The sequence below is a fragment of the Antedon mediterranea genome, chromosome 3 (assembly GCF_964355755.1).
Source record: "Antedon mediterranea chromosome 3, ecAntMedi1.1, whole genome shotgun sequence".
Classification (NCBI taxonomy): Eukaryota; Metazoa; Echinodermata; class Crinoidea; order Comatulida; family Antedonidae; genus Antedon; species Antedon mediterranea.
The window spans coordinates 15026240-15041138 of record NC_092672.1 but is presented as its reverse complement, the minus strand read 5'-3'; the positions used below and the strand labels follow the sequence as shown (position 1 = coordinate 15041138).

The 14899-nt window shown below is 33.3% G+C and overlaps 1 protein-coding gene and 1 long non-coding RNA gene across 4 annotated transcripts in view; one reads left to right on the top strand and one right to left on the bottom strand.

Moving 5' to 3' along the window:
* The window catches only part of LOC140043656 (uncharacterized), a 245969-nt gene that overhangs the window by 189100 nt on the left and 41970 nt on the right, over nt 1-14899 (bottom strand). The window lies entirely within an intron of this gene.
* Nucleotides 2687-5682, top strand: LOC140043649 (uncharacterized). The gene is made up of 2 exons (XM_072088165.1): nt 2687-3535; nt 3647-5682. Exons 1-2 carry the CDS (start codon nt 2843-2845, stop codon nt 4232-4234), a joined length of 1281 nt encoding a protein of 426 aa, XP_071944266.1. The 5' UTR covers nt 2687-2842; the 3' UTR covers nt 4235-5682.

Here is a 14899-nt window from a genome sequence, read left to right as displayed (position 1 = left end):
TCCCGGAAAATGCACTTCTCGTACTTCGAAAATGACCAGCTTTATTGTTGGGGCTGAGCTAAGAAACTGTTTAAAACTAGAGCTGCAGGTCTTCAAAAAATTGCATTTTATACTTTGGAAACATCAGGCCTAGAGGCTTAAAAACCGCAAGCGTAGACCTTTTTCAGTCGGGGAAATAAGTTTATTCCTCCCAAGTGTATGCGTGCGTACCATCTGGACTTCCGAGTGGTGAGAAATTCATGACATACAGGACATTGATGTAATAACTTAGCTATAATAAGATGTTGGCTAAGCGAAAATGGCATGTTTTTTTGTTTAGTAATGGATGAAAAATTTATTTTAGGTTCCCCACGGTACAGAAGGTTACTTGTAAATTAAAAAATTGGTGAACATACGAACAATTAACATAATTCGTTTTTGCTGTAAGTGTAGCGTACGTCGACGCAGTACACGACGTAACCGTCAGTAACTTCGCCTGGAAAATAACTACAGTACACATTTTTGGTCCCTGGATGGAACATGATATCACGCGTCTCGACCCAACGTTGAACGATTCGTACAAAGGGATACCGCCAGACAAGTGCGAACCTAGCTATTGTTTAGTAGTAAGTTAGATCGCTGGCAAATAATGGATGCATATAAAGTGCATAATATCACTCTGACGTACTCTCACAGTCAATGTAACGTCGCGGTTTTCTAGGCGCTGAAGCTAGCTACGAAGTGAACGCGAACGCTTTTTACTGTATATTATATTCCCCGACAAAAAGTACCCGTGTTCCCTTCGGTAACCGTCGGTAAACTTCGCCTGGAAAATAACTACATTACACATTTTGGTCCCTGGATGGAACTTGATATTACGCGTCTCGACCCAACGTTTAACGATTCGTACAAAGGGATACCGCCAGACAAGTGCGAACCTAACTATTGTTTAGTAGTAAGTTAGATCGCTGGCAATAATGAATGCATATAAAGTGCATAATATCACTCTGACGTACTCTCACGGTCAATGAAACGTCTTGGTTTTCTAGGCGCTGAATGAAGCTAGCTACGAAGTGAACGCGAACGCTTTTTACTGTATATTATATTCCCCGACAAAAAGTACCCGTGTTCCCCGACGGGGGGGGGCTAGGCTCCCCGACGAGGGGGCTAGAGCCCCCGGAGCCCCCGTAGCCCCCCCCCCCCTCCCCGCTGGCGCCACCACTGGTACAGTCTTATAGAACCAACGCAATTCAACGCAACTACTTACTACAGTACTACTAGTACACTACAGTAACAGCCATCTACTAATCGCTGCAATTCAATGTCAACTGGACAACAGGCTTTAGAGTGTTTTGGAGAATGACAATATGAGATTTTGTACATCGACTTACAATGTTCTGGAATGTCAAACCGAGGGCTCTTGGTGGCCCCTGACCCCCAGCCAAGGTTTGCTCGCTTCTCTAGCAAAAGATATACGCCCCCTTCCCCCCACCTATTTTAAGATGCTTGATCCGCCCCCTGTACTATGGTTACAGTATAAGGTAATATATATGTAGTGGAGCTGTAGCTTGGTGGTTAATATTTCTTACCTTTCAATCCCAAAGTCATGGGTTCAATCTTGACCTAATGCCATGGTTGTAACTCACGACTCTTCCAACTCTACTTCCTAAGCATCAAATGAGTCGTAGTTTATAAGCACGATAAATTATTAAATAGTTTATTTATCTGTAATTGGCAAGTTACTCAATGTTGGATGCATATGAAATAACAAATTAATTAAAATATTCTCACAGATTTCTTCATCTTATCGTTTCAAATTAATTAATTAAAATTTCAGTATTTCACCTGGCGGTTTAGAATTATTGTTCTTTGCCTGATGTGTTTTTATATATGACACTATCTCTTCGGATATCGCGCTTCATCAATGTCCTAACATTTAGACCACTGGGGCTTCCATGGTATAGTTCAAACCCACTGCCTGGTGATATACTGAAATTTAATTAATTAATTTGAAACGATAAGATGAGGAAATCTGTGAGAATGAGAAAAAGTCGCCCAACCGAGATTCGAACCCAGACCTTCTGCTTGATATGAAGTTGTCCATTAGACCACTGGGCTTTCATGGTATAGTTAGGTAAGGCGGAACAGCACTAGTCCCTCAATTGTACGCACACGCACCAGAAATCAATTGATATGCCCTCATCTATCTATATATATTTATATATATTAACAGTATAAATAGCATTTGTTCAATTCTTTAAACTCATGGTATAAAACAAAAATTAATAATTAAAAGCTTTTATTTATGATCAAGCTTTTACCACCATATTTTTTAAGCTAATCCATAGGTTTTGTACTGGTTTGAATCCCATCGCAAATCTTCATGTATTTCAGATAATATGTTAATTATGTTCTGTTTAAGAGACTAATCCTGCTGCGCAGAGTTATTTTTGAACGGTCCTGTATAATAATAGCCTGTGTTTTAATTGAAGAACAGTAGGTGTAAGATCCAATATGAAACGAAAGAAAACAAATTTATCAAACGAAACACAATCAATTGTTTTGGAATTTACAGTTGAATGCATTTGCATATTACAGTATTGGAGTTAATAATTTAGGTTAATACCTAAGAAGCTAATGGAAGAGTCCACTCAGAATATTCACAACTGATTATGTGAAAAGCTAGTAGATTTAGTTGACATAGTACACAACCTAGTATTGACTGTATTCTGTACATGGAAAATGGCAAGGATTACTGAATACATTTTTGAAATTACATCTATGGTATACTGCTTTCTGCTACTGCACATCTTCTCAATATGTTTGATATTTTTCAAAATCAAAATTGTGCACTTCTAACAACATGTATGTGCAAGGCTCATCAACAATTTTTCTGTATTTTCTAGTTTTAATTCATCTAGGAAAATCGATGAAAGTTGGTTTCTTAGGTGGGTTCGTACCAGAGGTTGATGCAAATGAGAATGGAAGAGCTTATATTACGTGTTCCTTTAAGAACCGTGATAAAGTGTTACAGACGCCTGCTTGGCAAAGAGATGGAAAAACAATTGTGCTTGGTAAAAATAATAACGATCGTTTTTATACTGTTTTGCAAGACGGAGTCATTGATTCCTATAATTTAATAATAGAAAATGTGGAACGTACAGATGGTGAATACAAATATACATGCGTCTTGTTAGATAATGAAGGCAACATTATTATCGAATCTCTGCCTACAACATTGAAAATTAAACAATTACCAGGGTTGCAATATCCTGCATTTGAACCTTTGAAAGAAAAATATCAGGCAGGGAGTCAAATTGAAATTACGTGTTTTACAGAAAAAACTGAAAATTCTGTAAGTACATTGACATTATACCAAGATGGAGAAAAGCTCAATGCTTATGATGCAGATGACAGTTACCAAAAAATAAAATACAAATTTATTGCCCAAGTGGAGGACAATTCAAAATCATTTCGTTGTCATTTAAGTAATTCAATACTATCAGAAGGACGAAACAAAACAACAGGTTTATTAAACATTCAATTTAAGCCAAATGTAAGTATTTTTAAGCCTGATGAGGTTTATGAAAATAAAGAAGCTATATTTATATGTCGTCATGTATCAAATCCAAATCGAGTAACATACATTTGGAAATTTTCCCCAAAGCTAAGAAAGGATGAATATAAAGTTGAACCTGATAGTGAGCAGATTTTACGCATCAAGAAACCGAGTAAGGCAAACAATGGATCAAGTTTGACATGTATTGTCACAAATGATGTTGGAAGTGGAAGCAGTACAGCAGTATTAAGAGTATTGAAGCAATCACCACCACCAACCATTCTACCACCTGCAACCGAACACCCTAAATCACCTATAGATGAACTAACACTAGCAATCATTATTGCTGCTGCTGGTGGATGTTCTGTGCTTATCATTCTTATAATTATTCTACCAATGTATTATAGATACTTAAGAAATTGTTTATTTCAACCAAATATAGATATAACTGGAACACAAATAGCACAACCCGATATATATTTTGAGCCAAAAGATAGCATACGTCCGCCTTTACCTACACCGGACCATGTAGAGCAATGGCGTATTTCTGTTGGTATACAGGTATCTCCAGAGTCAAATGAACATAGCTATACTGAGGTTGGTGGAAATAGTAGTAAAGGAAGTGATATTATATATGGTGGAAGTATAAATGATGCAGCGACTGCTACTTATCGCAGTAAATCTGTTTATGTTTAAAGAATAAAAGAAAACATTGTTTATTGTAAGTATTAATAATTTCCCTGCTTTTATGAATATTGAACACTTCAGTCTCTGATAAATTATATTGAAATATAAATAATTATATTAATTCTATGTTTTTATGTGCAATCTATTTATTAAATATTTTTTTTTTAAATTTAAAGTATTGTAATAATAATAAAACCTATCTATACCAACACAGCTGCGAAAAATAACTGATTAATATCTGTGTGAATAAACTGTTAAATAGAAGCGTGAAAATAACAGTCAAAACATAGGGGTTAGAACACCATTTAACAACTAGTATCTGATCTGATTGTATTTTTAATATTTTTAACGTTTTTTGTCAATGACCAACAATTAAACGGTTATTTGGGAGAAGAAATGCAGTCGGTCTAAAATTATATTTTTGAAATAAAAGGTTTATTCAGCGCTATATGCAGAAGAAACCGGTTCTAACATAGTAAGTAATAACCTGAATTTTATTCAAACAAATTCTTAAGCTTTACTTAAGCTATGTATATAAATAAATACATGTGAAATAAATCTATGTGGACCCTAAACTATTTACCTATTATAATTATATGTTAAAAGTCATTGTGTGTAGCATGTGTGTAAAGGAATATTGACATTTAACAGAAACAAACTGTTCAATTTAGGTAGCATTCAGCATGAACCTTTACAATAAAGGGATTTGTTTTATAATGTATAGCTGTTTATAACACACATCCAGAGAACCAATTTTCTATGAGCATAATTTTGTTAATGTTTACTACTAGGGTTGGCATATTTTGTTTGTATGCCAGTATGTTAATACTCTGTAGCTATATGATTATGCATTCCAGCAGTGTTAATTAAGCACTACTGTCTAATGTACATTGACATTTACTTTTGGATAATAATGCACATCTCTACACCAATTTTGATTGGCAGTATGTACTAGTACATGTATAAATGTACTACTACTACTACTACTACTACTACATATATATGTACAAATTATACCTAAATGTATATACTGTAATGTATTTGTATGAGATCGTGTATGATGGCAATTTTTAAATAGACTATAAAGTATAGAATTTAAGATCTTTTTGAAAATCGACCAGTATGTTTTGGATTTGGCAATGAAATTACAACTATTAAATGGACCATTTTTCTAATTATTGTTGAGAGACCATGATTCGTATTTGGAAGGAAAGTATGCATTCAATAGAATATTGACTACATTGTGATTGTTGTGTGATACATACACATATCAAATCTTTAATTTGATCCAACAAAATTGTCCACATCATTATTTTTTCTATAATCTGTAATTACCAAATATAAATATATTTCAAATGTTTAAATGAAATTCACTCATTTTGTAACATTTTTTTTTTTAATTTAAAGCGCTACTTTTTGTATTTTGTATTATTCTATGTTGTTATTTTGTGAACATTCAACATGGTACAAAGATATAGTATATTCAATGTTTATTCAAATAAAATTGATGATTGATGACAAGAGTTGTATGAATTTTATTTTCTATATATATTTTAGTGCAAAAATGAGTATTTGACTAGAACACAAAGATCATAAGTTAATATGACAGAATATAACATTATTTTACTATAAATACATGGAAATCATTAATTAAAGTAAATCTAATTATATGATGATAATAATGTATAATCATTTTTACAGTAATTTTCTTATATTCTCCTTGTGTTCTTAAATTTCTTTTATGCTATAACAGATGTTTTTTATATTATAGTAAAATGATAATGAATCAATTTTCAATAGAAATGATCTTATTACTGCAATATTACAATAATATCAAAGAGTTATAAAACCTTGTAACAATAAGTGAAAAAAACAGTAAAACCAAATATTGAATACTAATATAAATTCTTACAAGGTTCTTGCAGAAAGAAACACAAAGCAATATATTTCAAGAGCTGTAAAGTACAACACTACAGTATACACAAGTAGAATAACATATTTTAAATGATGGATTTCTTGTACAATAGTGAACACAAAAGACAGCGTACAGTTGACAAGAAGCACTTTATTTCCTGTATTCATGTTTTAGGCAAAACAATAAGAGACAAGGTAGTACACTCACATTATAATAAATCGTTACCATAATGTACTTTGAAATTAGTAAACCTTCTCTTTTTTAAATTAAAAATTCAAACATTCTTAATTATATTTAATTTTCCAAATTTATTACAGAGCACCCTATTCATTGAAAATATTATAGATATCATTACATTTAAGTTTTCAAATTTGTTATTTTAAGTAGTCTACGGTATTATTAATGTAATTAAGAAATAAATATATTAGAAATAGGGACAAATTGAGAATTGAATACGAGAAGATAAAATACTCATTTTCCTTGACTATGTCAAGCAGTACAAGTAACAATCATCTTTGCTTATTTTTCCTGTTTCCATGAATTTTACACATAAATTTATCATAGTAATTCAGAATCATAGGTGTAAGTTGTAAATTGAATTTAAATAATTAGAATGTCAGATAAAATTCATATAACAAGGATTATGTACGGTATATAAATATTGTTTTCTGTTTAAAAAATATTGCCATACAGTAAATACAAATGAATACACTCAATACTACTTGCGCTAGAACAAACTAGACTTCATTGTTTGTTGATCATTCAAATTTGTTTTTCATCATCATTTTAAACATTAAAACCTTAGTTATACATCACAGAATGCATTGTCCATCTATAAACTATTGATTTACTACAGTTTAACAAGATAAAAGTGAGCTTTAGAATTGAACTAGTGCTTTAATAACTCTATTGTGCGACATCAATGTACCTTTAAAAAATTGATTTTTAACAACAATGCTTGTTACAAGGAAATCTCAATGGTCTGTCGGAATAATACCAGTGATTCATTAAATACAAAATTGACCTCTTTGTAGTTTGCGCTTTAAAGTTTCAATAATATTTATTTTGATGTAATTTAACAGAATCTGGGATAACCAATGTCTGTGAAGTTGGTTAAACTAGTTCCTAGTTCCTTGTTCCTTATTCAAATTCAATTAAAGGGACAGTCACAAATATTTTTAAAAAAAAACAGATTTTAATATGTAATAACTGTCTAATTGAGTTGTTATTGCATCAAATGTTAGTTAGCCTTGACCTCCTCTACTTCTTCCGAATAAGTAACTAGCTTTTACAAATGTTATAACACTTGACCTACTTAATATTTTTAAAATATTTTGTTACAGATCGATGACCCTTGGCCTACTTTACCATTTGCCACCCCAGTTCCGCAAACTTGTTTGCATCTTCGTCCTCTACGGCGAATAAGTAACTGGCTTTTACTATCGTTATAACACTTGACCTACTTAATTAGTTGTTATTATAATATCTGTCATTAGTGTACATGAATTCTGTAATCTGATTGGTCAATTTATACGAAAGATAATTCTATTACTTGTTCAAACAGATCAGACAGGTAATATTGAACATGTTATTGTATTTTTATCATTCCACGAAATATAAGGCTGTATATTCCTTGGGAACAGTCGCGATAGCTAGACCCAGCAAAAGGGTTTTGCTGGAATATACAAGCAATAAACATCTAGCACATAGAAAAACACAATGAGAAAAATGATGATTCTTCTGATGTGTTCTCTATAACATTTTCACTCAGCTGAAAAACTCAATGAAGCTCTCAAAGGATTCTGGGTAGGTTCTCGGAAGTACACGAAAAACAAACTGTACCAACAATAAATAGATAATGTATAATGAAATTTATACATTATTTCAGTTAATACAGTATATAGTAACAGTCACATTTTGTTCAATTAAATCATCAAAACAAAAGGAAATTTATAATAATAAATAGGCTAAAAAAATAGGTTACAACTTTTCCTTAGTAATTAATATCCCCCTTAATAATCAACTCATACAATACGCATTATTATTATAATCATAGACTATTGATATCAAATCAATTTCTTGTATCCAAATATCTATATAAAAATAATTGTGTGTGAGTTAATATATCAGAGTTCCTCCATGGTTGAATGAATGTATAGATTATAAACAGGCACAAGCTAAAGGCAAACATTAGACTTGATCTTATTTAATAAATGATAATGATGACAATAATAGGCTTATAATGGTACTTGGGCCAAAGAATTACTTACATTAATTGCACAATAATTTATTCAACAGCCATAAGGTATTTAATAAATAGAAAAACATAGAATAGAGGAGGTATTCAGAATTTCCTGGAAATGTATTCATTAATATTTCTGAAAATCGGTTTCATAAATTAATTTCTGGTTAATGAATATTGAAAATGAAAAAGTAAAATCTAAATTTTTAACAGAAAACATGTCTTTTTATTGTTCACAATTGCAAAACAAGACTCTGTATAACTGATAAGATATAGAATTGTGAGGTCGATGACAATGTCAAATGCAGCTGATTGGAGGGAAGAAAATTATCAATTGGATTGCAGCACGTCCAGGCATGCAACACAACGTTGATAGTCAATTTCCTGATAATTTCATTAGTATTTTCGAATATGTCTCCATATTTTGTGAAAATTTACTATACTGTAATTTGCCTCCCATAGGAGTTTGTTAGAATGAACATCTTGTTGCGTTTATTTTTTTCCTCGAATAAATGGCAATGGTAGGTTATGATTATGATAGTCCTTATTAAAATAAAAAAAATACATAACAATAAAAATATATATTGTCATTTATCATTGTTTTGTCATTGCAGATATGTAATCAGATTGCATAAAAGATTACAAGCAAAGTAAGGGCACAAACACAATATAATTTTTATGGAAATTAGAGTCACATTACAGAAAAAACCTAGTTTGCCTTAGATTAGGTAGGGGATGCAAAAACAAAAAAATCAAGGTGTGTGGAAAAAAGGTTAGGAACTAAAAACGGTATCACCGAAATAAACTAAACTTCATGTCTTCAGCTTACAGAATTTAATTAGCAATGCTTATGTCAAAATGTATGCATCTGGTGCTATAATGCATGTGTTGTGCAAGGGATATCCCAGGCTTGATCTTTGAAAACATGTAACTGCTAAAGTTTAGGTGTAGACATTTTTAGGGTACATTGATCACCTGCATAACTTAATTAGCCCTATATTTTTCTTCCCAACAAACAATTACTAAATCATACCTATATTTTAAAGGTATAAATGCAATTAGCAGTCCAAGACCATCTTGGGGCTGGTCTTGGAGACTATCTGTTCTGTACTATGTGTTTGATAGTTTCACATCATTCATATAACATTCCTACCCTCACTTTTTTGAACTTGAGATTTAGATTTGAGATTTTGAACGGGTAGTAACAAAGTGCGAGGCAGCGAGGCACGCGAGGCAGGGAAGGCATGCGAGGCAAGTCAGAAATTTATGCGAGGCATCGTTTTACCATCATCAAAAAATGCGAGGCATCATTTTATCATTTCTCAAAATTGCAAGGCAGGAAATCACCGAAATTGAAGTAGCCTAGGCCTAGGCCCGCTAGGCTAGTTTCCTTTTGCACCTGCCTTGTATTTTAACCAACTTTATCCTGAATACCACAGCTTAGAATTAGTAGGCCTACTTTAATGAAGAAAAATCACATAAAAGTAACAATAAATCCATTAAATTGGTGATTTTACAGATGTTGTTTTTCTCGCATTTCGCACACTCAATGTTCAATATTTTGGTTTCTATGGAACGCCAAAAGAGCAAAATTAATTAGAGGGCTAAAAACTCTGTGGAATCCATTTATATTTAACGCATTATTTGGTGAAAATCAAGTACAATTTCAATAGATTTTGTCACTGTCAGTAAGGAAAAATGTTACTGTTCACCGGTGTACTGTTGATAATGTACACGGTTTCGGTAACCTTCTAAAGAATAAAATAGAAAAATTTATCATTATATCCTTAGTAGGATGTCCTAGGTCTAGACTAGGTAGTGATGTTGATTTAGGATCGATTATTATTCTTTGAAAACAGAACAGTATCAGCAGTAACATATTACAGCATTTTTATTGACAAATTAACAAATATATTGAAATAAAACGTGTTTTTCACCAATAAATGCATGAGAAATTGACGCATTCCACTGAGTTTTAGTCCTCTATTATCGTTGCTCTTTTGGCGCTCCATAGAAACAAAAATATTGAACATTGAATAAGTGAAATTCGCGAACAGTGTGCGAGAAACACGCCTGTAAAATCATTAATTTAAGGATTTATTTGTTACTTTTTATGTGATTCTTTCATTAAAGTACTCATGAGGTATACTTCTAAGGTGTGGTATTCACACGATAAAGTTAGTTATTATCAAATTTGGAGTAAAAATACAAGCGAAGGAAACTAGCGCCAGGTTTATTAGTACGTACATGGACAACAATAAATAAAAATCGTTCGTAATATACCTAGCTTACTAAAACAGGAATAGTGTATCATTATTAAATATTACACCAATTATTATTATATCAAAATTGATTAAATTATTTTCTACATAGGCCTCTTATCTAGGTTAGGGCTAAGCATATTAGGCCATGTTCAGACCCATGGCGTTAGACCGTTTTAGCGTACAACGTTACTATCAAGGTCACGTTACAAACCGCAGAGAAAAAAACAAAGTGTTCAGACCCATAGCGTACGATTATCGTTACAACGGAAGTACGTCATCCAGGTTGTTTCTAGTTGCATATTCATGTGCTCTTACCCACGTGTTTTCATCATTATTTCTACTGTATATAGGCCTAGATCTCAGCCCTACAATTATGACAAAATTTGCCGTAAATAAAACATACCTCAACATTTATTTAAGAAAAATATAGTAAAGCCAAATTTCTGTTTCTATTGTTTTTATTTTGTAGTAAAAAACATTTTCCCCAGGCTCTTGTGTTACGAAAATAAAGCAGGCCTCGTAATGATGAAGAAAAAAATGATTGTGATTAGTCTATCCAGTCCAGTCAAAGATATATATTCTTTGGTCCAGTCGGTTGAAAATAACCCTTAACTTGCTAATAAAAGGGACACAGCTCCCCTTGTTTGTTTACTGATTTTTTTAGGAGTTAGGGGGTTTTCAGCATTAAACTTGTCCAGTCTAGTCTACCTTGTATGAATGAGTGACTTGATGTCCCACGCTAGTTTTTAGCTTGAATGAAATGCGTGAATTGCTCTAGGAGGCCTAGCTAGGCCTAAAAGCGGATGGGATCGTAGTCCCTATGTTTAAATACAAGGTGCATGTATTTATGTCATTTGTTAGAAAATATAATGGTAATCAGTTGATAATAGTTTGTAGCCTTTGTAACAGTTGTATTTGTAGTGTAGTTAGGCCTTATTTATTCTGGCCTTTTTGTTATTGAAATCCATCTCACACATTGACGATACAAGATGTCAGCCTAGGTCAAACCTTGTTTGGCGTCATAACAGGAAACGTTCTGATTGGATACAACGTTGACTTACAGTAGCGTCGTACGCTAAAACGGTACTATCAACCGTTTTCCACTACAACGCTACAACCGTTGTACGACGCGTTGTACGCTAATCCCCAACTGTTCAGACACACATTCTTTTAGCTAAAACGGTCTAACGCCATGGGTCTGAACAGGGCCTTAGCTAAAGTTTAATTTTAGGCCTAGTATTACAATTGTCGGACGTAAGACTTTTTTCACACGCGCTCCACGCTCAATTTTTTTCTTTGCGGCATGTTATTGGATCGCCATATCAGTTACCTTTTATTCACCGCCAGTTATTGAACTTGTCCTGGCAATCGCTGTTCACCTTATTTGCGAAAGAGGTACACGTGTTGTTCCTAGAGAATGGAATGTCAAAAATGTCTTTGGCACGCCGCTCAGAGAGAAGTCTGTGCGTTGCTGCTGAAACCACGTGCTATAGGAGGGGAATGCACCACAATCCTCTGAGCTGAGGGCTGAATCATTCCGCTACCTGCTAAATAGTAAAGAGGGATTTTCCATCTCTTGGGTCTACCGGATCTAGGCGCAGGGGTGTGACAAAATATTATTTTTACTCTGCTATGTTCGAGAGACATGTGAGTGAACACGCTCGAAATGCCAACAAACATTGCAGTCATTTGATGTGTGTCGCTATAACAATTATTGTTTATCGAAAGTTGAAGACTGTCGTTCAGATTTTTTAACTGTAGTTTGGGCACTTTTGTAAAAGTAACATTTGACACGATATGACTTGATTGAAAAAACAATCGTTACCTAAAAATAAACAACATGATGAGTGTATACACGAATCTATTTAGATACGCTTGTATCGATTGATTATTAGGCCTATAATATAGCATAATAGCATGTTAAGATATGCCTCGCACCTTTTTGAAATTGTAAACTATATGCCTCGCACTTTTGGAAATGATAAAATGATGCCTCGCACAAATATTTGGCATGCCTCGCATGCCTCGCTGCCTCGCACTTTGTCAACACTCATTTTGAACTTGAGATTTCACAGGATCATATGAATGATGGGAACAAGAGAAATACGGGGAAATTTCCCAGTCGTTATCTCACAATATATAACATTTACGATCCTCAAAATGGTCATGTGATGTGTGAAGTATCAAGCGGACATACCAATTTGCTTATTGTTCCGAAGTGTAGAGGATACTACTTTGGATACTCTCTTACAACCAATTTATGAGCACTTAGATAAGACAAAGTGTTATGTAAGATCATTGTTTATTGACTACAGTTCCGCTTTCAATACTATTTGGCCAAGTGTACTATTGAGGAAGCTGATGACATTAATGAATGTAAATCCTTATTTATGTTCATGGATAAGCAATTTTGTTACTGTAGAAGTTATCCCCACTTTTATTTTCAATATATGTTAGTGAAAGTGGTGGCGCCAGTGGGGGGGCTACGGGGGCTTTAGGCCTACTGTAGGCCTACATTACTAAAAACATGCCATTTTCGTTTAGCCAACATCTTATTATAGCTAAGTTATTACATTTCCAATGTCCTGTATGTCATGAACTTCTCATCGTACATCGAAGTCCAGATAGTACGCACGCATTTTATACATCTTGGAAATAAACTGATTTCCCCAACGGAAAATGGTCTACGCTTGTGGTCGCATTCCCCTCCAAATAAAAGGCAAAAAGGGCCACTTTTTTAGGCCTCTTTAGGCGACTGTATTCCTTATAGAAGTTGAAACAATATAATATAGGCCGTGATTCTTTATTTCTTTTTTATCAAAGTGTTATTCAATCTGTTTTAAGCTTTTGCTGTGTTAACTTGAGTAAATGGTCTAACAAAAAATTTGAGTAATTGTTAAACAAAATAGTTAGGAATGCAAGCAAAATTACTGGTGTCGAAATTAAAGGTATCACATTAATGTGTAATGATGGAATGATATCTAAATTAAATAGTATTTAAGCTGATGAATCTCATATTCTCAACAATATCAGTTGTTGTTGTTGTTAGTTCCAAGTTGAATGTAAATATTATGTGTGTATTGTTTTGCTTGTGTTTTTCTGCCAAGAAAACAATTATCATTAAACTATGTATGAAATGACTTAATAAATCGAATCTGAATCTGAATTTCAAACAATTACATTCACATATTTACTGTAATAAAGAGGTGGATTCAGGATCCCTATGACCCTTTTCCTTCGAAACTAAAGAATGTATGAAAGTATCATAGGGCCTGTTTCTGCTGAGTAGAAATAATCGGTTATTAGCCGATTATTTTTGCGCAGCAAAAACTGCAGAAAATGACTGAACAGATTAAAAAATAACCGATTAAAACAGTCAATTGATTGCATGTTTTAACGCCAAATAACCGATTATCGCGGAGCAGTTTTTAGCTACAACACAAATAGCAATTACTATGACAACATTTTGAGCTTGGTCAACTCGTGAGAATATGAGCAACCCTCAAAGCATGTTGTTTATTTGCGTGATCGATCAGCTGGGGGGGGGGGGGGGGAAGTGGGCCCAGATAAGATATATTTATTATAAGTGCCAAAAAGCCCGGTTTTCTCTCGATATGAGGCCTTTATTATTCAAATTTTTTAAAGAAAAAGCACACATACCATAACAAATATCCATGTATTTCATTTTTGGAACAGAATATTCCGTGAGGCTCAACTACAAAACCACCATTTTGTGATATGATGTCATCGTAAGCCAATCAAAGCTGAGCTTTCCCGTGATTTGGATTCTGGCTGATTTGATTGGTCGATGCGAATCACTCACAGCGGAATGTTTTCTCTCATACGTGTACAATAAATTCACATGGTCTCTCTGATCGTTACTACACAAAGTTATAGCAATGAACATGTTTTATTAATATTTCCAATGGTGATAAATAAAATAAATTACTAAAAAAATAAAAAACGTAATTATATGTAATTATTTTAAACCAAAAATGGCATAGTTAATAGAATTGTCGACTGTGACCGCAAATTGTTTTACTTCTTTCGTGGCTAAAAACAATCATTTTCGGCGATGTTTTAGACCCTATATTTAGAAAACTACAAGTCAGATTTTCGTAATTCTTTCTTTATTGTAATATTAATGCAACATACTAACAGATAATGTTTAATTTGGTTTTAATTTTGCATCGTTATCCCTATAAGACAACATGACTATGCAATCCTAGAACATATATTGATCAGGTGTAGGC

What these genes read in the sequence shown, in the direction of transcription:
- LOC140043649 (XM_072088165.1), top strand. Translation starts at nt 2,843, where the DNA reads ATGTATGTGCAAGGCTCATCAACAATTTTTCTGTATTTTCTAGTTTTA. An exon ending in ACATTCAATTTAAGCCAAAT is followed by an intron (nt 3,536 to 3,646) that starts GTAAGTATTTTT and finishes TTTTCCCCAAAG; the next exon opens with CTAAGAAAGGATGAATATAA.